At 46.8% G+C, this 26,314-nt stretch overlaps 3 protein-coding genes across 6 annotated transcripts; 2 read left to right on the top strand and 1 right to left on the bottom strand.

Moving 5' to 3' along the window:
- Positions 1–3,181: 3,181 nt before the first annotated feature.
- Positions 3,182–8,815, top strand: Tinf2 (TERF1 interacting nuclear factor 2). Of its 2 annotated transcripts, none has more exons than XM_042284898.2 (9): positions 3,182–3,713; positions 3,836–3,949; positions 4,059–4,154; positions 4,242–4,349; positions 4,440–4,536; positions 4,692–5,136; positions 5,220–5,287; positions 5,398–5,489; positions 7,846–8,815. In XM_042284898.2, exons 1-9 carry the CDS (start codon positions 3,522–3,524, stop codon positions 7,873–7,875), a joined length of 1,242 nt encoding a protein of 413 aa, XP_042140832.2. In that variant the 5' UTR covers positions 3,182–3,521; the 3' UTR covers positions 7,876–8,815. The 2 variants fall into 2 exon arrangements, with proteins under 2 accessions (XP_042140832.2, XP_006988609.2); XM_006988547.4 differs by lacking the exon at positions 7,846–8,815 and adding an exon at positions 5,593–5,858 and having other exon boundaries at positions 3,186–3,713.
- Positions 6,303–13,560, bottom strand: Gmpr2 (guanosine monophosphate reductase 2). Of its 3 annotated transcripts, none has more exons than XM_006988551.4 (10): positions 13,421–13,560; positions 12,949–13,044; positions 12,696–12,815; positions 10,077–10,160; positions 9,756–9,929; positions 8,231–8,312; positions 8,037–8,143; positions 7,822–7,864; positions 7,049–7,208; positions 6,303–6,851 (listed from the first exon to the last, which is right to left on the bottom strand). In XM_006988551.4, the coding sequence occupies exons 2-10, from the start codon at positions 13,033–13,035 to the stop codon at positions 6,662–6,664; spliced, it is 1,047 nt and encodes a 348-aa protein (XP_006988613.1). In that variant the 5' UTR covers positions 13,036–13,044; positions 13,421–13,560; the 3' UTR covers positions 6,303–6,661. The 3 variants fall into 3 exon arrangements, with proteins under 3 accessions (XP_006988613.1, XP_015862465.1, XP_042140836.1); XM_016006979.3 differs by having other exon boundaries at positions 13,309–13,441; XM_042284902.2 differs by lacking the exon at positions 12,949–13,044 and having other exon boundaries at positions 13,421–13,555.
- Positions 13,561–13,780: 220 nt separating this feature from the next.
- Positions 13,781–25,815, top strand: Nedd8 (NEDD8 ubiquitin like modifier). Its single transcript, XM_006988544.4, has 4 exons — positions 13,781–14,005; positions 24,384–24,431; positions 24,574–24,656; positions 25,462–25,815. The coding sequence occupies exons 1-4, from the start codon at positions 13,988–13,990 to the stop codon at positions 25,556–25,558; spliced, it is 246 nt and encodes an 81-aa protein (XP_006988606.1). The 5' UTR covers positions 13,781–13,987; the 3' UTR covers positions 25,559–25,815.
- Positions 25,816–26,314: the final 499 nt, after the last annotated feature.

Here is a 26,314-nt window from a genome sequence, read left to right as displayed (position 1 = left end):
AAGAACAGGTAGGTGATAGGAACAGAGAGAGGAAATTCTAAGAATGAACCAAAAGGAAACAACATCGTTACAGGAACAAAGAGTTCCCAGGCTCCTCAACTGACTGAACCATCACTGAGTGTGAAGAAATAATCGTCAATGGAAAATAATCGTCAATGGAATTACCCAAAATTAGGGCTCAGGATGTAGCTCTGGTGGCTGAGTACTTACCCAGCATGCACAGAGCACCTGCACTGCATAAGTTACAGAAGTAGTGGTGCACACCTGTAACCTCAGCACTTGGGAAGCAGAGGGCAGGGGCAGGAGTTCAAGGACATCCTTGGCTACATAGCAAGTTGTAGCCAGAAGTTTCTTTGGTCCCACCCATCCCCACGGTCCCACAGCCACTTATACAATAATCACTCAGAGGCTTATATTAATTACAAACTGTATGGCCAATGGCTTAAGTTTCTTGCTGGCTAGCTCTATCATCTTAAATCAACCCATTTCTATTCATCTATGTTTTGCCACATGGTTGTGACATTACCAGTCTGCTGGCGTCTTGCTCCTTGGGCTGCAGGCTGGCATCTCTCCCACCTCTCTCTGCCTTTCTTCTTCCTGTCTCTCTCTTGGATTTCCCACCTGGCTATAACCTGAATTGCCATAGGCCAGAGCAGCTTCTTTATTAACCAATCATAGCAATACATATTCACAGCATACAGAAAGACATCCCACAACAGCAAGTTTGAGGCTACTTTGGGATATATATATATATATATATATATATATATATATATATAAACTTGTCTAAAAGCTGGGCTATGGGGGCACATGCCTTTAGTCCCAGCACTTGGGAGGCAGAGGCAGGAGAATCTCTGTGAGTTCAAGGCCAGCCTGGTCTACAAAGTGAGTTCCAGGGCAGCCAGGGCTACACAGAGAAATCCTGTCTTGAAAACCAAAACCAAACAACACAAAAAAACTTGTCTAAAAAGCTAAAATGTTTCTAAAATGAAATGCAAACAATAAGCAAAGGTGGAAAAGATATAATACCCAAGAAGTGTTACACTACAAAGGTGTAGCATAATACTGTGGAATTTTGTCCCCTGAGAACAGCCATTGTTATTTTAACCAGAGCAACTTCCTATAAGAGCCACCTGGATGGCTGTTCATACTCCTCCAGGGAATAAAGTGGTGGAAAGAGGCCCGAGACCCTCACCAGAGTCCCGCCCACTCTCCCATGCCTCCATCCTAGCAGTGTGGAATTCTGCCCCAGCTGCATGTGGTCTTTAGAGATGACAATATAGAATGTGGAAGGTTAAGTGAAAAGAGACTTCCATCTGCACAGCTGTGGAGAAGCTGTCCTTCATGCCAGGGTGAGTCTTTTCGGTGACGTGCTGTTTGGGGGTCACCTCCACTCCTGTGAGTAAACACCCAGAGTCAGCAAACTAGACTTGGACAGAATCATTACTTTGCTCTGTCTCTGTTGTCCGATTTGGGATCAGCAAGTGGTGTATTGTCTCCCAGAAGGCCATGCAGCACACATAACCAGTGAAAACAAATGATGAAGGAATCTTGGAAGCAATGACTGAGAACTATCCAAAAACAATGACAGACATAAACACAGATCCAGAAAACTCAGACTAGCAAGCGGAATAAATACAAACACAAACAGATCTAAATGATACTCAGACTGCACATACACAAAATCAAAGACACACACACACACACACACACACACACACACACACACACACACACACCATACAGAAACAAGCAGAGAAGAGAGGAGAAAAGCAGGCCAGAGAACACTGTCTAATGACCATCAAGGTTAAGAATTAAATTAACTCATACATAAAACAGAAATAAATAAAACAGAAAAGAAATTAAGGGGAACTGGAGAGGAGGCTCAGCAGTTAAGAGCACTGACTGGTCTGACAGAGGACAGAGGTTCAATTCCAAGCATCCATGTGATGGCTCACAACCATCTGTACCTCCAGTCCCAGGGGGCCTAATATCCTGTCCTCTGTGGACACTGCACACCCCTGGTACACAGACACACATTCAGACAAAACACTGGCATTCATTAAATAAAAATAAATAACCTCAAAAGAAAGAATTAAGTTAACATGTACTAATTTTAAAAAGGAAATTAACTTCTCAGGGTTAAAAACAACGGATAACTAGAATGGACTTCCACTCAGAACCGTGCAAGCAACAAGGTAGTATATAGTGAAATATTTGCAGTACTGTAGGAAAAGCCCACCAACCTATAATTGTATTCAGAGGAATTCTCTTCCAAAGTGAAATACTTTCTGAAACAATAATTAAGGAAATTTGTCACCAGAAAGGTTGCCTGGAAGATGTTAGAATTTTTTTTTTTCTCCGAAGGCCGGGAAGGTCTTTCTATGTAGCACAAGTCGGCCTTTGAACTCCTAGAAAGATGTCTGTCCTCATCTCCCCTCACGCTGGGATTCATAGGTGTGCGCCACCAGACCACGAGGAAAATTCTTTGGAGAAATAGGGAAATGAGGTCAGAAATTCAGATTTGCATAAATAAAAGACAGAGAAGGATGAAAGAAATCAACTACAACTTTACTATCCAATGTGTACTTTGGTACTAGGTCTGGCTGAGCTCAGAACACTGCTCTGGAGGATGCAGGCAACGCGTGAGCCTTGAGTGTGGGAATGGAAGAAACCATCGGAAGAGCGCAGGTTTCCTGAACTGCCTGTAAGGCGGGCAAAGCAGGCAATGAATGCAATCAACAAAGTAAGAGTGTCGACAGGGACAGCATGACCGGTCCTGTCTTTGGGGATGGCAATCAGAGGCACCAGGGACTGTGACAAGGAGACGGACAAGGAAAACAGTCAATCCACTGAAGGACTCAAGTTAGCGCTCAAAGAAACTCGGAAGAGGAAACTTTAAATACTCGAAACCACGCGGAACAGCGAAGATGTGGCACAGAAAAGCACAAAAGCGCCCAGGAACCCCCTGGCTAACTGCGGTATTTCGGACGGGCGAGCACTCGGCGGCCGAACGCCCCTCCAGCGGTGTATTTGGTTTCTTGAACGCGAGCGCCCTCTTCTGTTTGGCGAAATGAATGACCGAATTCCTTGAGGGAGCGGCTTGCCGCCCAGGAAAGGCTCCGCGGGTGCCGGTTCCGGCGGCTGGGTTTGCGGAACCCCCGGGGATCCGCGTGAACGGCGAGAGCGGCGCCACAGACGTCGGTTCAGGGCCGGGGGTCCCCGCTGACGTCACAGGTGCCTCCGCGGCCCCTTCCGGGGCGGGAAAGCGGGGCGCTCGGTCGGAAGTGACGCACCCGCGCGGTCCGTCGAGTGGCGCCGTTTTAAGCTTAGCGGTCTGGGTCGGTTCGTCCGTCTACCTAGTCACCGGCTTTGGGGGGAGACCCCAGAATTCCAGGACTTTGCCGAAAGGATCCCAGCCAGTCCGCCGATCTTCCGGTGCCGACGAGAGAACCGAAGCTCCGCCTGCGGGGGAGGCCGGGCAGGGCGAGAGGGGCGCAGGGGGAGAGGGTGCCCGGGCCATGGCTCCACCCCCCGGGGTGGGTCCCGCGTCCCTGCGGTTTGCAGCGGCCGCCAGCTGGCTGGTCGTCCGCCGCCGCCGCGTCGAGCACTTCCCCAGAGTGCTGGAGTTTCTGCAGTCCCTGCGCGCTGCTGCCCCCGGCTTGGTTTGCTACCGACACCATGAACGCCTGTGTATGGGCCTAAAAGCCAAGGTACTAGAAAGAGAAGAACGTAAAGGGGCGGGCGGGATGCGAGGACCCGAGGAAGGCCCGCTAAGGTTGGGATGAAGACCGCTTGGAAAAAGGGTGGGAATTCTGAGCGCAGTACCGTGCAGGTGGTGGTGGAGTTGATCCTGCAGGAGCAACCCTGGGCCCAGGTCCTGGATGCCCTGAATCATCACTTCCCAGAGACCCATCCCCAGAGACCAGTACCACTGGACCCCGCAGCTGTGAGTAATCCCTCCACAACCCACACTCATTAGGCGGGATGCAACCAAGTTGCCCCTGGATCCTGATGACACCCCCGCCTCCCAATTTTTCTGTCTTCCATCTCAACAGACAAAGCAAGATAGAAAGATTTGGGAGGCACGGGAAAGTTTTTGCCTGCATGTGAAGCAGCTGGCAGAGACTGAGGATTTGGCCTTGAGCCTGCAGGTGAGAACGGTTGGCTCAGAGGATGTTATGTGATGTCTGTTTTTCCTAAAACTCATCTGACCTGCTGCTTCTCTTTCCCACATAAAGGAACTCAAACAAGACTATGGGGAACCCTTTCTGGTTGCCATAGAGAAGCTATTCTTTGAATACTTGTGTCAGCTAGAAAAAGCACTGCCTGCAGTCAAAGAACAAGAGGTTGTTGAGACAAGACACCTTACGGGCGGAACGTGGGGTGGCCTTGCCGAGAACTGTGATGCTCATAGCTGTCGCCTCTCTTGCCCACAGCTTCAGGATGCTCTAAGTTGGGTTCAGCCTGGCTGTCTGGTCACCTCTTCTGTTGCTTTGCGCCAGTATGGTATGGACATGGGATGGCCATTTCCAGGTAAGAGAACCATCGGGATAACTGGAAATTTGGAGGTTAGTGTTTAGCTTGACCAAACCTGAGTCAGCCGATTAGAAATTATGTGGACCTGAGACACGAACCTGACTGGGTTAACCTATTACTAATTTTATAAGGCGTCTTATTTTCTCATTCAGAGAGCTCTGCTTCTGACTCAGTGACTCTGGCAGAACCCATGGAACAGAGGCCTCACCAGCAAATGAAACCAGCACTCCACAGTCCTCCGCCTCAAGCTAAGCTCCGCCTTCACCAACCAGCTTCACGGGAGCACCCAGAACATTTAGCTGGCAGCCGCTTTAATCTGGCCCCTCTAGGACAGCGAAAATTCCGATCACAGTGGACCTCTGCAAAGGGAAGCCATAAAGAGCGGCCTACAGTCATGCTGCTCCCCTTCAGGAGTATGGACTTACCAGCCCAAGACAGAGCTAACTCTAAAAGCAGAGAAGAGCATGGAGTGGACACAGCAGGTTCCGTGGGCACAAAAACCGTTTCCGGCGGGAAGTCTAAGCCGGCGTCTCAGGGCCTGGGGAAAAGGGTTCCAGAGGAGAGCCCGCCTGCCTCACCCAATGCACAGCCAAAGGAGTAAGGATTGCTTCTCCTTCCTTAGGAGCGCCCCTCGCCTACTTCCCTCCTTCACCCCACCTTCTCCCTTGTTTCCACCTCAGGAACTGTGTGGATTGCTACATGGACCCTCTAAGTCTCTCCCTATCACCTCCTAGAGCCAAGAAACCAGGTAAGTGGGCCAAGTCAGGACTGGGTCAGCCTGCCTGCCTTTGGGAATTTTGGGGGCCTGTATTCACAGAAAAGAATGGTTTGGGTTTAATTGTGGCTTCTTCCCTGCAGTCCAGTCCCCATCTCTGTGTAGCTCCGCCATTACCATAGGGGACTTGGTGTTGGACTCTGAAGAGGAAGAAAGTGACCAGAGGGAAGGAAAGGTGAGTAGGAAGAAACCGAAAGCTGAGCTAGAGGAGGGCAGAGCGAGGCAGGACTCCATGGTAGGGGTCCCCAGTTACAGGAATTATGCTTCCTTCTCTATAGGAGTCTCTGAAAAACTATCAGAAGACAAAGTTTGACACCTTTATCCCCATGTTTTGTGACTACATGCCAAGTCCTGCCTGTTCATTCCTGGCCAGATAAACAGTTCTAGGGGCCTGTAACAGTACTGGAATGTCCTCTGCACTGTCCATCTGCCTCTGCAGCCCTGCATGCAGTTTAGTGGAAATGAAGAGGAAGCCCAGACCTGAGCTGCCTGGCTACGTTGCTAAAGCTTTGTAAATGCTTGAAAATTAAAACTTGAATGTGTTGCTCTGTCATGATGAGAAGAAGGGGAATTAAGACTTAGGTCTGTGTAGACCTAAGTTCATTCATTCATTCATTCCTATGTTCATTCATCAGGAACATAACTGGCTTGTTGAAGCCCTTCCTGTTCAGATTTATCTAGAAGGGTTACCAGAATTGAGAGAGCCTAGAAATCATTAATGCTGTTCTAACAACATTCCCTAATGCCAGGACATACTTTGTAAGTGCTCATGCTACTAAGTTATCTTGAGTTGGTGACACCAGAATGTGGATGCTTCATGAGAATAACACTCCTTGTTCTTGATTCCACTGGGTCGGGGTCACTCCCACCTCTGCCCAGGAGGAGCGTCCAGATACCAGCCCGTGCAGAAAGCCCTGCACCTCTTCTTACCATCAATAGGATCTATCTTTATTAGGGTTATTTCAAATATTTAGGTACTTCTAAACTGTTTAGGTATTTGATGATCTCATTTAATGAAGCTGATTAACATGATTCCAAAAGCCTGCCTTTTCCAGACCAAGGCCTGTCATTTATGTATCAATCAGCATCTTTCCTCCTAACCTTCAGGATGCTGTCCCGGGTTCCCATCTGTTGATCTCGCATCTTCTTCCTTGCCTCTTCCCCAGTGAGTGCCCTTAGCATTTCGTGTGTGCAGAAAGCGTAAGTGACTGCAGGAGCACTCAGGAGTGAGATGATAGGGACTGGGTTAAGGAACACACAGCCACGGTAGCTGGGAGGGGGGAGAAGCCCCTCTGGAAGGCCCCAGTGGTAGAGCGTTGCTGCCTTGGGAAAGGAGACTTCTCGAGTCTATCGGGAATCGCTGAAGATTGGATTCACTTGCTGGGTGACTCGGATAAAGGTAGTTCTCCGACTCAATTCCTTCAGCTTAGCAGCGCCTACGTATGTGCATGTAGACCTGATGCCTCCTAGGATGTCACGAATAGTGTGTTCCACATCTCCTTTAAAGGGAACTTCCACTGTCTTTCCCTCTGAGGCCCTTAGAAAAGAGAAACTTTTATTACCTACTTGGTGATAGAACTCCTTAAGCCCAGTGACTCTTCCTGTCTCTAACATTTATAACCCCTTCACCATTTTTCTCCCAAGAATGGTGCCCTGCATTTCCCAGGAGGTGTGACACCATTTTCCATAGTCCCATTTACCAACAACACTCACGTGCTAGCCTTCCATACATACCTGTACTCAGCCACACCTCCTGAATATTTCTTCATCGCCATTTCAGAACTCATTCCATAGAAGAGCTTGTACTTCTTGCCATCCCTTTCAATGAGTTCGCCACCTGATTCACTGTGCCCAGCCAGCATGCCACCCAGCATCACAAAGTCAGCCCCTGCCCCTGCCAAAGTCAAGGAGTTGGAAAAGATGCATCTGGCCCAGGTACCCTATAGCCACCTTCAAAGTCAGCTGTGTTTTCTATAGACCAGCAGCTTCTTGGGGCTGTTGGCATAGCTGACCCACAATTCCTTGGGGCTGTTCTGCCCTTGCCTCTGCTCCCCAGTGGGACTAACTTCCTCAAGGTTTTTACAGACCCAGAAGTTCCCTGACTGGTTTCTGCTTTTCCTATCTTCCCGTGATATCATTTTACTGCTCCCCAGCTCAGGGTGACTTTAGTCCCAAGGGGATAGTCTCCAATCTTATGGATCACCTGGGAAACAGACAAATGAAGATTTGCAGTTTTGTTCCTCGGGGTGATTTTGGAGGTTGGATGTGGGGCTCAGAAGTCTACATTGGCCAACAATCTATGGCATGGCTTAGGTGGCCCTGGATCATGCTTGGGAGAGTCAAAACCTCAGGATTTCCTCTGCTAGCTTGTCACAGGTGACACTTTAGGTTTTAGAGTCACTAGTTCACATTATGAATCCGAATGGCTTCCCGAGCTGCCTCTAGCCTGACCCTAGACCCTCAGAGGTGACTTACAGGACCCTCCTGTGCTCTCCCAGTCTCCTTACCAAAAGCCTTTGCCACATCTCCAGGACAGCTGCAGCCTCCATCCTACAAAGTAACAAGCACTGTGAGAGACAGCATGGACTCCTCCAGGCTTCACAACTGCCCATGTCGAAATGGACAAGAGTTCAGGTCCTGAGCAGGACTTGGCTGGAGCCCCACGCTACAGAAAACACAGCTGCTAAGCAGCTGTAAACCGCCCCCAGCTTTTGGGTCTTACTGAAATGATATGGCCTCTGAGGCCATGAGCAGCATCTGCACACTCCATCACCGCACTGAGCTGTGGATACCCCACTCCAGTTTTCTTCCGAGTTGTACAAACAGAGCCTGGGAAGAGCATGACGGGTGAGAGCAGTGTTCTATGGTCTCCACCAAAGGGGTAAATAAAACAGTGGCCCCAGGGAACCAGCTTACCAGGACCAATTCCCACTTTGATGATGTCGGCCCCAGAAAGGATTAGCTCTTCTACCATCTCTCCTGTTACCACATTTCCTGCCTGAGACACAATCAAAACAGACCATCCTTAGGGTCAGCGGTGGAGAGCAGCCTTTGTGCCCAGACACCTTGACTCCGACTGTCCTGTTACAAATAAAGGGTACTGGAGCCCCTCTACAGGACCCTTCACCAACTTCAAGGGACCTAGATGCCCACTCACCCCTCCCCCCACATGCAGACTTTCCCTTAGTGTGAAGTATGGCCAGTGTCGTCGTTGACCTTTGAGGCAGTAAAGCTGACCAATGAGAAGACAAGGTGGCATTAAAGAGCTATTGGCGGGGCAGAGAAGCCACTCAGATCGGACAGTGGTCGCTTTCACTACCGGGTCACTCCTCCCCAGTCCTTCAGAGAAAACGGAAAGACTGAAACGGGGGCTAAAACATCCATCTGCCTAACTACTGGGACAGTGCAGGCATTCCATTCCTTTCAATGCTGTGAAGAAAAGGAAGCCTTGGGTTTTGTCTCTAATAAGCCTCCAAAAAAATAAAACATGGTTTTATGTGATCCTTTTTGCTGTTAATTTGAGACAGGACCTCAGGGCTGGCCTTGAACTCCTGCTTCTACCTCCCAAATACTTGGATTATAGGTATGTGTCACAATGCCAGGCTTTCATGTAACACTATATTATTGCAGCGCATGTTCATTTCAGTAGGCAGACATACATGTGCCACAGGCATACACAATGTATAAATGTTCCGTCATGTTTTGTTGGGGTTTTTCCCCCTTTGGTTTTTTGAGACAGCTTCTCTCTGTAGCCCTTGCTATCCTGGAACTCACTCTGTAGTCCAGCTGGCCTCGAACTCAGATCTACCTGCCTCTGCCTCCCAAGGTGTGTACCACCACACCTGCTTCCATCATGTTTTTATATATATATATATATATATATATATATATATATATATATATATATACACACATATATACACATATATATATATATTAAATTTATTTATTATATATACAGTGTTCTGCCTGCATGCCAGTAGAGGGCGCCAGATCTCATTACGGGTGGTTGTGAGCCACCATGTGGCTGCCGGGAATTGAACTCAGGACCTCTGGAAGAACAGTCAGTGCTCTTAACCTCTGAGCCATCTCTCCAGCCCCTCCATCATGTTTAAGTGACGTCAGAGTCACTGGGTTGATGGACTGTGAATTAAGGGTCCGAGATTGCACTGATTAAGACACATATAAAACTTTGAGCCGTGACAATAATGTGTAGAACAGAAACAAGGTGCAGCAGAGGACAAAACTGAATGTCACAAAGGAGTAGGGTGACAAACACCCAGCCGAGGGGGATGGCACATGCTTTTAATTGCAGCACTCGGAAGGCAGCAGATCTCTGAGTTTGAGGCCAGCCCGGTTTAGAGAGTGAGTTCCAGGGTGGCCAGGGCCACACAAAGAAACCTTGTCTGGGAAAAAAAAAAAAAAAGAGAGAGAAACATACCATGATGGTGTGTTGGGGGAAGCGCTTCCGTACATCCTTTACAAATTCAACAAAATGTTCAGAATAGCCATTAGCCACATCCAGGCATATGTATTTCACTTGGGGAATAGCTTCCAGGATCTGTTCCAGCTGCTCAAAGTCAGCAGAGCCTGTGCCAGAGCTGGCGGCCAGGTGCTGTGGAGAAAGCGTTAGACCAGCCTGTGGCATTGCGTCAGAAGTGACCCACCTCGTAAGCAGTCAATAACAGTGGGGGCTGATGTCTAAGAGCCAAAAAAGGGTTCCTGGGAAACTGATAAGGGAGCGGGGTGGGCCCTGAGTTACCTCAAGACAGTCAGGGTTCTGGCTGGCAAACTCTTCCCACTGACGGATGCTGTAGTGCTTATGGACGGCAGTGAAAAGGGAGAACTGAGGAGGAGAGAGAACCATCAAAAGGGCAAAGGCTTCATCAGGCTATTTCCAGATCTACCTTTATACTGTCCCGAGAGAAGATGATGCATTTGAGAGAGAAACAGCGCGAAGTCCGTGACCGAGCTGCTTCAACCACTGTTCTTGCTACAGATCCCAGTATAGCTTTTTACCCAAAATTAGCACTTGTCAAGTATTCCTATCCGAGTCCTGTGAGCTGGGTTGGATTTAACTTGCTAGCACATACATTGCTTGTGACCTAGAGAGTGACAGGAACATGCTGCTGCTGGTACAGCAGGACAAGGGGCAGGCATGGAAGAACTATGAGGAGGCTAGCTGGAGCTAGTGTTTGTCTACACTTGGCTCTAAGGCAATCCAGTACTAAAAAATCTCTCTTTTTCTAAACTCTTCTGGTTTACTTGCTGGCAGTAATCCAACTATAGATCTACACAAAGTTAAAGACTTAAGACCAGTGGAGCAACAAAATACTATTCCATCCCTTTTTCTGCTGGAGTTGGGGACAAAAACATGCAAAGATCAATTTCATCTATCTTAGGTAAATTCAAAAATGCAATGGCTCGATGGGTGGTGGTGTCTGTCACAAGCCTTTAATCCCAGCACTCTGGCGGAGGCAGGCGGACCTTTGATTCAACAGCCGGTGCTACAGAGAAACCCTGTCTCAGGAAAACAAAACAAAACAACAAAAAGACTCATCAGGCTCAAAACCTCTGGCTCAGCCGGGCGGTGGTGGCGCACGCCTTTAATCCCAGCACTCGGAAGGCAGAGGCAGGCGGATCTCTGTGAGTTCGAGGCCAGCCTGGTCTCCAAAGTGAGTTCCAGGAAAGGCGCAAAGCTACACAGAGAAACCCTGTCTCGAAAAATCAAAAAAAAAAAAAAAAAAAACCTCTGGCTCATGGAACTGCAAACAATATCCCCTGAGAAAGGCATTCAGAAGACACTTCATGCTGGTGTTTGTGCTTTCTGAAAGCACAAACATGCAACCACACAAGAGTCAGGAGTTGGCTGAAACAGCACAAATCTTGCAAATGAGGAGAGACCCAAGGAAGTCATGTATCAGCAACAGGAAGTTCTATGCTTAAAAGCCAGTATTCTGCTTTCTCAGTAACACTCCAAGTCAACATGTTGATAAACAAAAGCTCTAGGTAGTCAGCAGATCTTGGAGATATTTGGCCTAATAAACACACCCAACACATACCAACCCTAAGAAAAAGTTGGCTTGTAGCTGACCTTTTTTTTTTTTTTTTTATCATTACTGAGACTTGGCTATTTTTCTAAAATTTGATTATTTTTTTGGTTTTTTTGAGACAGGGTTTCTCTAAAAGCTCTGGATGTCCTGGAACTTGATTTATAGACCAGGCTAGCCTCCAACTCACAGAGATCCACTTCCCGAGTGCTGAGATTAAATGTGTGTGCCACCTCTGCCTGGCTAACGTTTTATTTCTGTAGCACTTATCCACAGTATTGAGATCCAATCCCCAGTAAAGTTCATATATTACAGCATGTCTTTCAACAGACTTACCGTTCCCCAAATCTACCTGTCAGAGAAGGCAGACAACAGACAAGAGGAGTCCTGAACAATTAGTAAATGGTGACAGGAATAAAGTAACAAAACTCCGCAATTATCAATTTCAGAGGAAGCACAACAAATATTCTACAAAAACAAAGATGAGAAAGCCCTTAAGGCTAACAGCCACAAACAGAACCAATCAACTAGGGCTACGTGGGGTGACTAGCAAAGCACATTATGTTCTCAAGAGTGCCCAGGCAACTAGCTACCTTCTCAGCTACATGCACAGAGGCAAGCAACGTTACTGACAGGAGCAGAGGCTTCCATGTTCAAAGGGAACAACCTGTAGTTAAGAAAAAACTCCATTTGGGGTACATCTCAGAAACTCCCAGGAACCTAGGACTTAAAGAAGGGGAAAATTAAAAGAATAACAGGCATACAAGAGAACTAATAAGCTCCTTTTCTCTACGATATTCCAGGTAGAAATGTTTAAGTATTCAAAACAGTATTTCGTTTCTGGACTAAACAATGAATGCTCAGTGTTCAAAACAATGGCAGACTGGAGAGATGCATATGACTGGGCTGACCTGGGTGGATGCAGGAAGAATTTGGTAAGGTATATAACTTATGGGGGTTATTAATCAAAAAATGGAAGAAAATCAAATCCTGAATCTCACCAACTCAAACGGATCTTTGAAGTGATAAAGGGTCCTTAGTAATGGAAAAAATTAGTAAACCCAACATTCTGTCTATTGCCAGAGAATGGGAGTAGAAATGCAATGCCTCAGCCGGGCTGCGGTGTCGCACGCCTTTAATCCCAGCACTCGGGAGGCAGAGCCAGGCGGGTCTCTGTGAGTTCGAGGCCAGCCTGGTCTACAGAGCGAGATCCAGGACAGGCACCAAAACTACACAGAGAAACCCTGTCTCGAAAAACCAAAAAAAAGAAATGCAATGCCTCTGCAGCCTGCTGGGGTAACATTGGGTAGGGTGCGTAAAGCTAGTCTCACCTTACAGAGAACCTTAGCCATCTCAAAAGTCCCCACGGTATCCATATTGGCAGCAATGATGGGAATGCCATTGTATATCTGCTTTGAGTTCCGGAATGAGAAGGACCTTGTGAGATCTACCTGTAGACATCAACAGGAAATTAAGCATTTCATTTATCCAGAAAATATGTATCACGTTAGAACCGGGCAGCTTTCTTGGTCCTGGTCTGCCAGAAGTCTGAGGTCAAAAAAGCAAGAAGACAGCTGGGCTCACCTCACTTCGAGACTTAAGGGTGCTGCGTTTGGGCCTCAACAGGACATCCTTGAAGTCTAGTTTCACATCATTATCAATATGAGGCATGATGCAGGGCTGCGGTTAGATAATAATTTGAGGGTTGTAAGACTGGGAAGTAACAAGTAAAGAACGGAACCAAGTGCCCCATGGGCCTAATGTCTTGACGACGCTAGGACAAAGGTCACCTCTCCTGCTTGAATTCTGTAAAATCAGGTCAGGGTGTGGTCCTTGAAGTCTCACTGGGACCATCCTTTGTCTGGATTACCCAAATGCTTCAATCCCAGGTATTCTTAGGGAGAACAGGGAAAGAAATACGATCTCTGAAGGTGCATTCCTTACCCCGCTAATCTTCCTTTTTCCGCCCCAGCAAAGGGCAGGTTAGAGAAGGAAACTGACTTAGTCCGGGAGAAGAAAAGAGATTTCAATCAGCTTCCGGCATAGGGGTACTCACTTCCTGTTGCTTAGACTCAGGTGGCAGTTGACCAAAGATTTCTTTTGCTTAGCAACTAGCCGCGTGCAGGTCGGATGAGCCTTCAGGGCAACACCAACAAGTTCCGCTAATTGCAAGCCCGACTACCCAAGGAATTCCAGCTTCGGGCGCTGTGCAAGGCCTTCTGGGTAACAGAGTCCACACACTGAGGTTGCCGCTGGGTGCCAGCGGCGGGGGGACTACAACTCCTAGGATGCAAAGGTCGGAGCTGCCTCCTGGCATGATGGGAAAAGTGGTTTGTTCTGCTGCCCCTGGCCGCTAACCCCAGTTCCTGAGCACGCGGGCTGGGGGGTCTCAGGACGTCGTCTGTTCTGTTCCTAAGCCGGCTTGCCTTTTACTCTACAACGACACGAAACACGAGGGCATTCCCGAGCCTTTCGGGAACCGGGTGGGAAGAGGAGAGGGTGGGTCGGGAGAGTGACCCGGAAGCAGAAGTGTCCCTTGCCGTGGCGTGCTGGGAAGCGGCCGCGGCGACCACAGCGAGAGAAGCAGCACCCTAGCCGCCTGCAGCCCCAACCTGGGAGGAAGATGCTAATTAAAGTGAAGGTGGGAGCGTCACCGGGCTTTGCCAAGACCCAGTGGTGCTGGGCTGGCCGCTGCGCCTTCGGGGAGAGGCGGGAAAAGAAAATCACGCCTCTCCTGGACTTGGAGGGCTGACACCCTCGGGGCCCTGCGCGAGGCGTGATGGGAACTAGGGGGACCCCGGGAGGCTTTGGGCCGGTCCCGCCGGAGGACCTCGGGTGTTTGCCTCCCCTACATCCTTGCCCGGTCTGTGCTGTGACCTAAATGGAGGCAGCGTTCGTCCTGGTCTCACTGCATTCGAGCCCTTGTAGTCATAGAGAAGGCCTGGCAGCCGCTTGACTCCTCATTCCAAAATTTTTGGGAAAAGCTTTGTCCCCCATTCTTCATGCCTGGGTTGCATGCTCTCCCAGGCCCTAACATAGGCTGCCTCCAAAGCACAGCGCTGAAGCATTAGTCTGGGAAGTGAGGGCTCTCAGCAGCTCGACTGTGAGCCTTGGCTGGTGGTTGCCAAGGTTAGTGTCTCACCTCTTTTTCAGTAGTTACGCTAGGGTGACCACTTGGCATCTTCTTGTCTGAGCTGGACGTTAAGAACCAGCCTCTCTGCTTTGGCTGAAGCCGGCTACTTACCGGCGCATTGGTTCCTGGAACTGTGTCTCCTTCAACTCCTTAAGTTCATCAGTTTTAAACCCTTATCGACTTTTCTGCTGTTTTTACCTTTGTACGTTTAGACAGACACAAAACTGACAGTTGATGCAGCCTGACATTAGTTTGACCTCTTAATAGCTCTCTAAGTCTTCAGTTACTGTATATGTTAGCTGTTGTTAACCTTCCAGTAACTTCTTTAATTAAGGATTGAAGCCAGAGAGCAGATTGATGATAAATGTTTTTCAAAAATTGATTGGTAATCTATGCATTAGTAGGTCTTTGAGTCTTAAGCACCATTTTGTTTATTTTTGTTGTTTTTAGAGTGTACAATAATAGGTCTCATTGTGAGTTTTTTTCCCCATGTATGTGTATCATTGTGCTTTGCTCATATTTACCCTGCATCATTACCTTCTTTTATCTCCCACGAACTGGCCCCTTTCCTCCTCAAATAGCCCCCTTCTGCAAACAGTTTCAAAAATAGAAATTATTAGCCAGGTGATGGTGGTATACGCCTTTTAATTCCAGCACCTGGGAGGCAGAGGCAGGCAGATCTCTGTGAGTTTCAGCCTGGTCTACAGAGTGAGTTCCAGGACAGCCAGAGCTACACAGAGAAACCCTGCCTTTTAAAAACAAACAAACAAACAAACAAACCAGAAATATTAGTGATGGTTGATGTCTGCAGTTCCAGGACTCAGGAGACTGAGGCTGGAGTTTGAGGCCAGTTTGGGCTATATCTAGAGACCCTGTCTCAAACAGAACAAAAACTGGAAGGAAAGACAAGAAGAGAAGGCCGGGATCTGAGTACTAGACTACTTGCCTAGCATCTGTGAAGCCTTTCATTTGATTCTCAACACCACAAAGTATAGACGTTGATTAATGGTTTAAAGTTAGAGAATATATGTGCTTATGCTTTGCTAGATGAAAGAGGGTGTACTGGTGGGTTTCATTTTTTGTTACACATGTGTTACCAGTTCATGTGGATTTATCTGGGGAGGGGGACCTTTGTTTTGTGTGGGGGGGTGTTTTGCCTGAATGTTTGTCAGTGTGTTATGTCTGTTTAGTGCCCCAAGAATCCAGAGAGGATGTTGGGTCCCCTGGAACTGGAGTTACAGGTGATTGTGAGCCGCCATGTGGTTTCCAGGAATGGAATCCAGGTCTTCTGCAAGAGCTGAGCCACCTCTCCAGCCCCAGTACATGTATTCCTTAATGTGGCTTGCTGTCCAGTGTTTGAGACACAGTAACGGACGAGGGCTGTGCTTTCTCATCACCACCTGCACCCAAGGAGCGGTTATTTCCCTACTTTGTTAGTGTTTTTTTAAAACAATTTAGGACTGGAGAGATGGCTCAGTGGTTAAGACTACTGACTGCTCTTCTCTCGACCCAGCTTTGATTCCCAGCCGCACACAGCAGCTGACTAACTGTCTGTAGCTCCAGTTCCAGGGGATCCCATGCTCTCTTCTGGCCTCCTCAGTTACTGCGTGTGCATCTTGCGCTGACATACATGCAAGCAAACTGCCAATACACATAAAAATAAGATAAATCTTTTTAAAAGTTGAATAAGTTAACCTATACTAAGAGATTTTACCTAGTGACCCATAGAGTTTACTATTTGATATGCTCTCGTGTGAGCAAACCATTTTAGGTTGTTTTTGTTAACTGTGGGTTGAGATCTAACAATTTAAATAATACTGTGTTTATTCCAGGTATGCTTCTCAGACTTAATGGATGCTAAGAATCCCCTAAGGATGTTGCTAAATGACAGTCCCTGCTCAGTAGATCTGTAATGATGGTGGTGGTGTGTGTTTTATTACTAGGGTAGCCTAGGCTGGTCTCAAACTTGTGGAGATCCTCCAGTCTTAGCCTCCTAATTGCTGGCTCAGACAAGGTGTTGGTAGCCCCGACCCAGGCTGCTCCCCAGTTCACATTCCTCTTGCCTTAACCTCCAAGGACTAAGGTTATAGACGTACATCACCGTCCTCCTTGTCTGCAACATCTGCCTAGTTTTAAAAAATAACTTTCTATCATGTCTGTGTACATGGTGCTTGGTCTGCTTGTGTGTTTGTTCACCACTGTGTGCCTGGTGCCAAAGAGACCAGAAAAGGACACTGAATTCCCTGGAATTGGAGTTACACATGGTCGTGAACCACCATTTGGGTCCTGGGAACCGAATCCAGGACCCTTGAAAAAGTACTCTTGACTGTTGAGCCATCTCGTTAGCCCCGCCTCTGTCTAATGTCAGTCCCTCTGTCCTCCATCTTTGTTTGCTGTTTCTTTTTTTTTTTTTTTGGTTTTTCGAGACAGGGTTTCTCTGTGTAGCTTTGCGCCTTTCCTGGAACTCACTTGGTAGCCCAGGCTGGCCTCGAACTCACAGAGATCCGCCTGGCTCTGCCTCCCGAGTGCTGGGATTAAAGGCGTGCGCCGCCACCACCGCCCGGCTTGTTTGCTGTTTCTTTATGTATCAAGTTTATGAAAGCAATATTTAGCTGCTTCTGTAGGACTTACAGCTTTTAGTAGGGTTCTTTGTAGATTATTCATTTTTCAGCTGTTTCTCTATATTGCTGATAGCTTGTCTATCTTTCTGCACTCCTTTCTCCTTCTCAATTATGTCCTTTCTGGTTTGGTTTGGTTTGAGATAAGATAGGGCGTTGTGTATGCTATATCCCTAGCCCAGACCATTTCTGAGTGAAATCTGTTACTTCACTCATTTCCGTGGTCCTAAAATAAAATGCACATTTTCTACTGTAAGTTACCTTCCCATTGCCTGGATCATGTGTTAATCCTGTTGGTCTGCCAGGTATCTAGCACATAATTCTTTCTGTTTGCTTGTTTTTCAAGACAGGAAATCTCTGTGTGGCCCTGGCTGTCCTGGAACTAACTCTGTAGACCAGGCTAGCCTCAAACTCATAGAGATCCGCCTGCTCCTGCCTCCTCAGTCCTGGGACTAAAGGCGTACACCACCACTGCCCGGCTAGAACACAATTCTTGAGTCACATTTTTTTTTGTGGGTTTTTATTTTTGTATGAAATCAATTTCTGCTTTGCTTTTCTTCCCATTCAGATCTGGTTTCTGTGATGCCTCCAAGTTTTCCTTCTACCATGCTTTCTGTAAAGCAGTACTTGTCAACCTACCTAATGCTTTGACCCTTTGATACAGTTCCTTACCAGGTGGTGGTGGTCCACGTCTTTAATCCAGCACTCAGGAGGCAGAGGCAGGTGGATCTCTGTGAGTTTAAGGCCAGCCTGGGCTACAAAGTGAGTTCCAAGACAGCCAAGGCTACACAGAGAAACCCTGTCTTGAAAAACAAAACAAAAATACAGTTCTTCATGTTGTGATGACCCTCCCACCATAAAATTATTTTTATTGCTACTGCATAACTAATTTTGCCACTGATAGGAATCTGTGTTTTCTGATGCTCACAGGTAACCCCTGTGAAAGGGTCATTTGACCCCCAGAGGGTCTAGCTCCATGGGTTGAGAAACACTGCTCTACATGGTACAAGACTGTACACTTGAGGGAAATATATAAAGCCAAAGCCAGGTGTGATGGCCAGTGTCTTCAATAATGCAGTCTTGTGGGGCGGGGTGGGGGGGGGGTGGGGGGGGGGGTGGGTAGGGCAGTATCACTGTGTGATCCACATTGTTGATACAAGTCTTTTTGTGGACAGATGTTTTCTTCTTTCTTTCGTTTTTTGTTTTTGGATACCTTGGACTGGGATTTACTAAGTCATGTAGTTGTTATCTGTAACTTGAGAAGAACTCTCAGACTGCCTTCCAGGGAGTCTACTGTTTTACCTCCCCACCTGCAGTAAGTAGATGAACATTCCAGTTGCTTTGATTACATAGTGAGGCCTTATCTCAAAACTACAAACAAACCCCTCCAATCCATAGAGTGTGGCTCGATCATCACCACAGGATGATAATCTTGTGTCAGGTCTTTTAGGCCTGGGGACTCAGCTCAGTGGGGACGAGCACTTGCCTGGCAAGCGTGGGCTCAAATCCCAGCACCTGTGTAGAAAGCCTGACATGGCTGCTCACCTCGGCCAGTAGTGAGACTGTCTCAAAATGTGTGTGTGAGTGCTGGGCGGCCGTGGAGGCGCACACCTGAATCCCAGCACTTGGGAGGCAGAGCCAGGCGGATCTCTGTGAGTTCAAGGCCAGCCTGGTCTACAGAGCGAGATCCAGGACAGGCACCAAAACTACACAGAGAGACCCTGTCTCGAAAAACCAAAAAACAAACCAACAAAACAAAAAAAATGTGTGTGAATCTAATTATGATAAAATAATTTTCATTACTGACAATTTAAAACCTGTACAGAAAACCAAACCCACATGGCTGTGGCACCACCTGTCTGTAATCCTGGCGCTTGGGGAGGGAGAGGCAAGGAAAGTCAGAAGTTTGGCAGTACATTACAACAAACCCTGAGTCACTGGGACTCAGAAAAGTGTGACTTCTCTTTTTCTTTTCTGTCTCTCTTTGAGAGTCTGGCTGTAGCCTCGGCGTGCTTTCCTGGACTTCTGGATCTTTCTCTCGCTGTCTCGGCCTTCTGCCACCTGGCTCCTCACGGACAGCACGGTCCCCTTCTCTGGAGTCCTTCAAGCAGCCGCTGAGCTTACAGCTTACCTGCCTGGGTTTTTTCTTTTAAACATCAGTAAAATTATCCTCAAATTATAAAAAAAAAATAAAATTAAATAAAATTAAAAGATAAATAAAAGGTTCAGGGTCATAGCACAGCCTAGAATACATAACATCCTGTCTTATTACAAAAAGCAAAATCCTGTATTATATACCCATAGACCCAAATCACCTCAAATTATCACACAGACATTCTTATACTTAAAACTAAGACTTCTCCTCCCTGATTTTTTTTAAAAAATAAAGCCCAGAAAGCATAGCATACATTATTTGTAAAAAGAATTACCACGCAGAAAAAAAGTTTAAATGACTGGTGGGCATGCTAGCACATGCCTTTTTTCTCCCGAGTTCAAGGCTAGCCTGATGTACATAAAGAGTCCAGATCCTGTCTCAAAAAGCAACAAAGTTACACGATGTCTTGCTGTGGCCGATGACCCATTGTTCCGTTGTTCATCTGGTTCACAGGCTGTCTCTCAGTATACTTCACTTTATTCTCCGTCTTCTATCCGTTGGTAGACAGACCTAGAGGCTAGATTGTTCTTTATGTGGTCTATCTAGGATTTCACTAGAAGCTACAAAATGAAGTCATTTTAATTCTGCTGCTTCATCTATTAGCAAGAATGTTTGAGCTGTTTCCAAATAGAAGCAGCTAGTGTGTACAGGAAGTGTGACTGGGGAGACTGAGGGGTTTAAAGTTGAATTATATTTAATTGAAATTTGAATTTTAAAACCGAGCTGGGAAGCTAAGTCTGATAGTGCAGGTCTGTAACCCTGAGTGAGTCCTCAGAAGACTGAAGGAAGAGGAGCCCAGTTCAGGCACAGTGTTAGCTCAAGACCAACCTCTGAAACTTAGAGCCTTGGGAAAAAGGGTTGGAGAGGACTGGAGAGGTGGCGGTTAAGAGCTCTGGCTGCTCTTCCAGAGGACCCAGGTTCGATTCCCAGCACCCACCTGGCAGCTCACCACTGTCTGGAACTCCTGCCTGACACCCATGGCAAAGCACTAAAGAAAGGAGGGGCCATTGGAGAGAGAGCTTGGTGGTTAGAGCACTGGCTGCTCTTGCCGAGGACTTGGGTTTGGTTCCCAGCACCCATGTTGGCAGCTTACAGCCATCTATAACTCAAGTTCCAAGAGATCCAGTGTTCTGTTTTGGCCTCCACAGGCACCAGACACGCACTAGGTACACTTATAAACATAAAAGCAAAGCACTTAGACACGTAGAATGATTTTAATAATGATTTAGCCAGGCGGTGATGGCGCATACCTTTAATCCCATCACTGGGAGGCAGAGCCAGGTGGGTCTTTGTGAGTTCAAGGCCAGCCTGGTCTACAGAGCGAGATCCAGGAAAGGCACAAAGCTACACAGAGAAACCCTGTCTTGAAAAACCAAAACAAAACAAAAAATAAATAAATAATTTGGCCAGCACTCAGAAGACAGAGGCAGAAGTCTGAGGCTGGATCAGGCCACGTAGTAGAACCCTGTCCCCCCAACCCCCCAAAAAATTCTTTTTTTTTTTACGAGTAGAAAAGAAGCCCAAGGATATAACTCAATGGAGCCCTTCCCTAACGTGCTGGGAGGGGGCAGGAGGGAGAGGAGAGAGGAGAAAAGAAAAGTCTAGAAACAAGAGCCTGTGTGGTGGGGTAGCTTGAACCTGGAGACTCAGCTACTTGGGAAGCTAAGGCAAGAGAATCTGAGTCTAGAAGTGTTTAAGTTCAGCCTGGGCAGATAGCAAGGACTTGTCTTAAACAGGAAAGGGGTGGAATGGGGGGCTTTATTTAAAATAAATAAATAAAGTCCGGCTGGTAGTTCAGTCCTCTGGAGATGGAGGCAGGCAGATCTCTGAGTCCAGGGCCAGTCTGATGAGTGAGTTCCAGGCTAGTCAGGGCCGTGTAGTGAGACCCTGTCTAAAAAACAAAGCCCAGTGCATCTTCCCCCATCTGTCTCCCACTTCTTAGAGTCCTTATTGTGAGGGGTCTGTTTCTTTTTTTGTCTGTGTGTGTACATGTGTGAGCATCTAGAAAATGATAAGTAATTATATATTCTTTAAATAAGGACACATTGTGGGCTAGAGGTGGCTCAGTGGTAAAGGCCTTGCCACCAAGCCTGAAATCTGGACTTCATAGTGGAAGGAGAGCACTGACTTCCCAAAAAGGTTTTATTTTTTATTTATATTTTATTTTATGTGCATGGTGTTTTGTCATTGGTCCCTTGGAATTGGAATTAATAGACAGCTGTGAGCAGCCATGTGGGTGCTGGGAATTGAACCCTGGTCCTCTGGAAGAGCTGTCAGTGCTCTTAACTACTGAGCCGTCTCTCCAGCCCCTGTATTTTACTGTTCATTTTTGAGGTGGGGAGGAATGATATGTGTGCCTGCATATGCCACAGGCATATGTGGAAGTCAAAGGACAACTTTGTTGAGTTGGCTCTTTTCTCACCTTCACGTGATTCCAGGGAGTAGAGTCAGGCCATGAGGCTTGTGTGCTGAGCACTGTTAGCTACTGAGCTGTCTTACTGGCTCATGGGGCAGCTTCTTCTCAGGTCCTGTCCCCTCCACCCCCCAGGGTGCATATTAAGACAGCGTTTCTCTGTGTAGCCCTGGCTATCCTGGAACTCACTCTTTAGACCAGGCTGGCCTCCAACTCAGAGATCTGTCTGCCTCCGCCTCCTGGGTGCTGGGATTAAAGATGGGGGGTGGGGTGGGGAAGGCCAGCTTCTTCTAAGCTAATGACCTAGAAATGAAATTCTTTAGTCTTTGCATTTGAAGCATTAAGATAAATAAAACAAAATGACTTATGGACAACACAGAATTACAAACCTTATTTTGTCATGTGAGGGATTATTGCATTTAATTTTTTTGTTTCATTAAGACAGGATCTCAATTATTTCAGGCTAGCCTTGACCTGTAGGTAGCCAAGGATGATCTTGAACTCCTTATCTTCCTGTCTCTACCTCCCAAGTGCTGGGATTGCAGGTGCCCTGCTGCGTCCAGTTTATACAGTTTATGTGACCGAGCCCAGGGTGTCATGGGCAAGCACTCTACCAACAGCGCTACATCCCCAGCACTAATTTTCTGTTTTTGAGATTGGAACTTACTATGTGTCCCGGGCTGACCTCACATTTATTAGCCTCCGTCCCCTGGAATGCTGGGATAATAGATGTGTGCCACTGTATCCAGCTGAGCAAGGGCTCTTAGAAAGTCTAGTGGTGGAAGGGTCCGGAGAGATGGTTGAAAAGTTAAAAGAATTAAAACTAAAATAAATAAAGCAATGGTAATAGAATACACCTCAAATTCTAATACTTAGGAGGTAGAGACAGGAGGATATCAAATATGTACTGTGTGTGTATGAATGTATATTTGTGTGGACACAGGGAGGTCAGAAGACAGCCTGCAGGAATTGGTGTTGTATCCTCCCATGTGGAACCCACGAGGTGAACTCAGGTCATTTGGTGTGGCCACAAGTGCCTCTACTCATTGAGCCCTCTCGCTGGCCCAAGGGAAGTAGAGATCCTTGAAGTCTGACAGGAGAACATTGAGGACAATAGACTACCCCTAACCTAGGCCAGACATGGTATCTGTGGTCAGGATTGCTGCAGACTCTTCAGATCCATCTGTAAGGGCAAATACAAAGAGCCATAGTGGCACCCACCTATAACTGCAGCAGTTAGGCTGGACCAGCCCAGGCCACCTAGTCAAAACAAAACAGAGGCGATTAGGTTGTATGAAACACACGTTTATAATTTGTACACAGATATTATTTATATTTGGTTATCTGGTTTTAGCCAGTGGAAATCAAGAAATTTTGGTTATAGTTTAGGATTTAGGTAGAATTCTAGAACACATAGGAAAGAATATAATGTTGAACTATAGCATTAAAAACAAAAAACAAAAAAACCTAGTTGGCAGTGATTTCTTGTGCCCTTTGCATCATCTAAAAGTGATTTCTGTACTGGAATAAAGTCTTTCTGACTTACAGGACTGCTTTACTTAGGTAACTTGTCATTGCTATATCATCCAAAGAATTCCTGATGGTCCTGCTGATTTGGGGTTGTGGGTGAAGATCAGAAGGCGGTGACTTGTGGCATTAAGAAAATCAAATGGTTCACAGAATCCTGTCTTACTCAGACTGCCTGATGCCACAGCTGTGGTGCAGGCTTTCTGATTCCTCCAGATACTATTGCCGAGAATACACATCTCTCAGAAGAGAGTACCCTGGAGACAGATAAGATGGTGTACTTAGAAGATGTCTTTTCTATCACTGTGAAGAGACACCATGACCACAGCAACTCTTTTTTTTTTTTTTCAAGATTTATTTATTCATTATGTATACAATGTTCTGCCTGCGTGTATGCTTGTGTGTCAGAAGAGGGCACCAGATCTCATTGCAGATGGTTGTAAGCCACCATGTGGTTGCTGGGAATTGAACTCAGGACCCCTGGTAGAGCAGCCAATGCTCTTAACCTCTGAGCCATCTCTCCAGCCCCCACAGCAGCTCTTATAAAGAAAACATTTAATTGAATGACCTACAGTTCCAGAGGTTTAGTCCATTGTCATCGTGGTGGGACATGACACCGCACAGGCAGACATGGTGCTGGAGAAGGAGCTGAGAGTGGAGAAGAAGCTACATTTGTTCCACAGGCAACAGGAAGTGAACTGAGACATTGAGCATGGCTTGAACATATGTAAGACCTCAAAGCCTGCTTCCACAGTGACACACTTCCTCCAACAAGGCCACACCTCCTAATAGTATCACTCCCTATGAGCTTGTGGGGGCCAATTACATTCAATTGTTTCAGAGGGTGAGTCCATGACCATCATGGCAGCAGATAGTCAGGCATGTTGCTAGAGCAGAAGCTGAGAGCTCACACCTCGATCTACAAGCATGAGGCAGAAAAAGAGAACACAAGAGCACCAACTGGGAGTGGCTTGAGCTTTTGAAACTTCAAAGTTCACCCTCAGTGACACACTTTCTCCAACAAGGCCACGCCTCCTAGTCCTTCCCAAACAGTTCCATCAACTCTGGACCAAGTAGGCAAACATGAGCCCATGAGGGCTATTCTCATTCAGTCTACCACAGAAGACAATTGGTTTTGGGCTGTGGGATTTATGAAATCTTTGTCTGTTTTAGACGCTGACCGGAAAGGAGATTGAGATTGACATTGAACCCACAGACAAGGTATGCTCAGCATGTCTTCCCCCTTCCTTTGTGTCTCTGTGTGCCTGGGACCTTGGTCCTTTTGTTCTCGTGATTTCTACACAGCCTTTGTTCTTACTATTTCTGAAATTCTAAGCAGCCTCTGGCCTCTGTTCCTCTAAAGGTGGAGAGAATCAAGGAGCGTGTGGAAGAGAAAGAGGGGATCCCCCCACAACAGCAGCGGCTCATCTACAGTGGCAAACAGATGTGAGTTTGGGTGGGACGTGGGGCACGGCAGTCTTGTGTGAAGATGAGGCCGCAGGCTGGAGGTGTGTCGGGCCTGTCTCTACTTCAGTGTGTCCCTGCTTTCAGTCTTTGACAATTGGGTGAAGCAGATGGAATCTTCTAGAATAAGAGAAGGCATAGAATATTCCAGACATAGAGTAAAATATATTGAATTATAAACTAATGTGGAAACAGTTATCAAGCTACTAAAACAAATTTATAGAATTGCAATATATGTGCTTCTTTATCACTATGTTTTTAAAATGTGTTGTGCTTAGTTCCGTGTGTATTTATAGGTCTGTGCACTGGAGTGCAGGTGCCTAGAGCTGTCAGGCCCCCGGAGCTGTAGTTACACAGGATTGTGAGCCTCCTGAAGTGGGTGCTGGAATCTGAGCATAGGTCCTCTGCACGAGTGGTTTGAGCTTTTAACTGCTGAGCCATCTTTCCAGCCCTCTTTATTAATATCTACTGTAAGGTCTAATGATGGGGCTGATAGCTGCTTTTTTTTTTTTTTTTTTTTTTTTTAATTTTTCAAGATACCTGCAAACAGTTATAATGTAATTTAAAAATATTTAATTTCTATTGTGTAAGTTACCATATTGTTAACACCATGGGTCTCTTTTGTCTATGTTCAGAAATTAAATACTAATTACACTTAGGAATTAATAGAAATAAAGAAGGAATGTTTTTCTCATCCAATTTCTCAGGCCTCCCAAGGAGATCCACAAAACCCAGGTTACAGATGCCTGTTGTAGGTGATATTTCTCGTGCTTTTTTCTCCCTGCAGGAATGATGAGAAGACAGCCGCTGATTACAAGATTCTAGGCGGGTCGGTCCTCCACCTGGTCTTGGCTCTCAGAGGAGGAGGTGCTCTTGGGCAGTGATGACCCTCCTTGCCCTGTGGCTCCTAATGAAGCATCACATGTCTTCTCACTCTCTGGGACACCAGAACTACTGCCCCCTCCCTTGGATGCCCGGTCTTGTGTGTCTACTGGTGGGAGAATGTGAGGACCCCAGGGGGCAGTGTTCCTGGCCCAAATGGCCATTGCTGGCCGTTGGGTTTTAGTCTGCAGTCCCGTGTGCTTCCCTCTCAATGGCTGTGTCCTTGGTTGTCAATAAAAGGTTTCCTTGCCTCCTGGAATCTTTCTTCTTGCCACATATGACTGAAATAAAAATTGGGCACAGTGGTAGCCAGTAGAAGCAGGACCGTGGAAGGGTGCTGTTCTTAGGTTTGTTTTGAGAAGAGGCAGGGTCCTAACTGTAGCCCCAGCTGGGCAAGAATTTGTTGGCCTCAAACTCACATGGATCCACCTGTCTGCCTTCAGAGTGCTAGGATTAAAGGCTTGTGCTATCAGTCTGCCATACTCTTTATTTTGAAACAGGTTTTTTTTAATAGATATCCCAGGCTGTCCTTGAACTCTTGATCTTTTTGAGACACAGTCTCTATATAGCTCTGGCTGTCCCGGAACTCACCATGTAACCAGGATGACCTCCACCACACCCAGTTTAAACTTGAATTTTTGATTCTCTTGCCTTAGCCTCCTGAGTAGGTGGGATTACAGGCATGCCCCATCACCTGGCTTCAGCCTAGCTTTTCAACTGAAAAACATTTTACCCCATTATCCCAAGTGACCCTGGGT

The sequence above is a fragment of the Peromyscus maniculatus genome, chromosome 9, assembly GCF_049852395.1.
Source record: "Peromyscus maniculatus bairdii isolate BWxNUB_F1_BW_parent chromosome 9, HU_Pman_BW_mat_3.1, whole genome shotgun sequence".
In the NCBI taxonomy this organism is placed as follows: Eukaryota; Metazoa; Chordata; class Mammalia; order Rodentia; family Cricetidae; genus Peromyscus; species Peromyscus maniculatus.
Note: the sequence above shows the minus strand (reverse complement) of the source record. Positions and strands in the feature narration are given on the sequence as shown.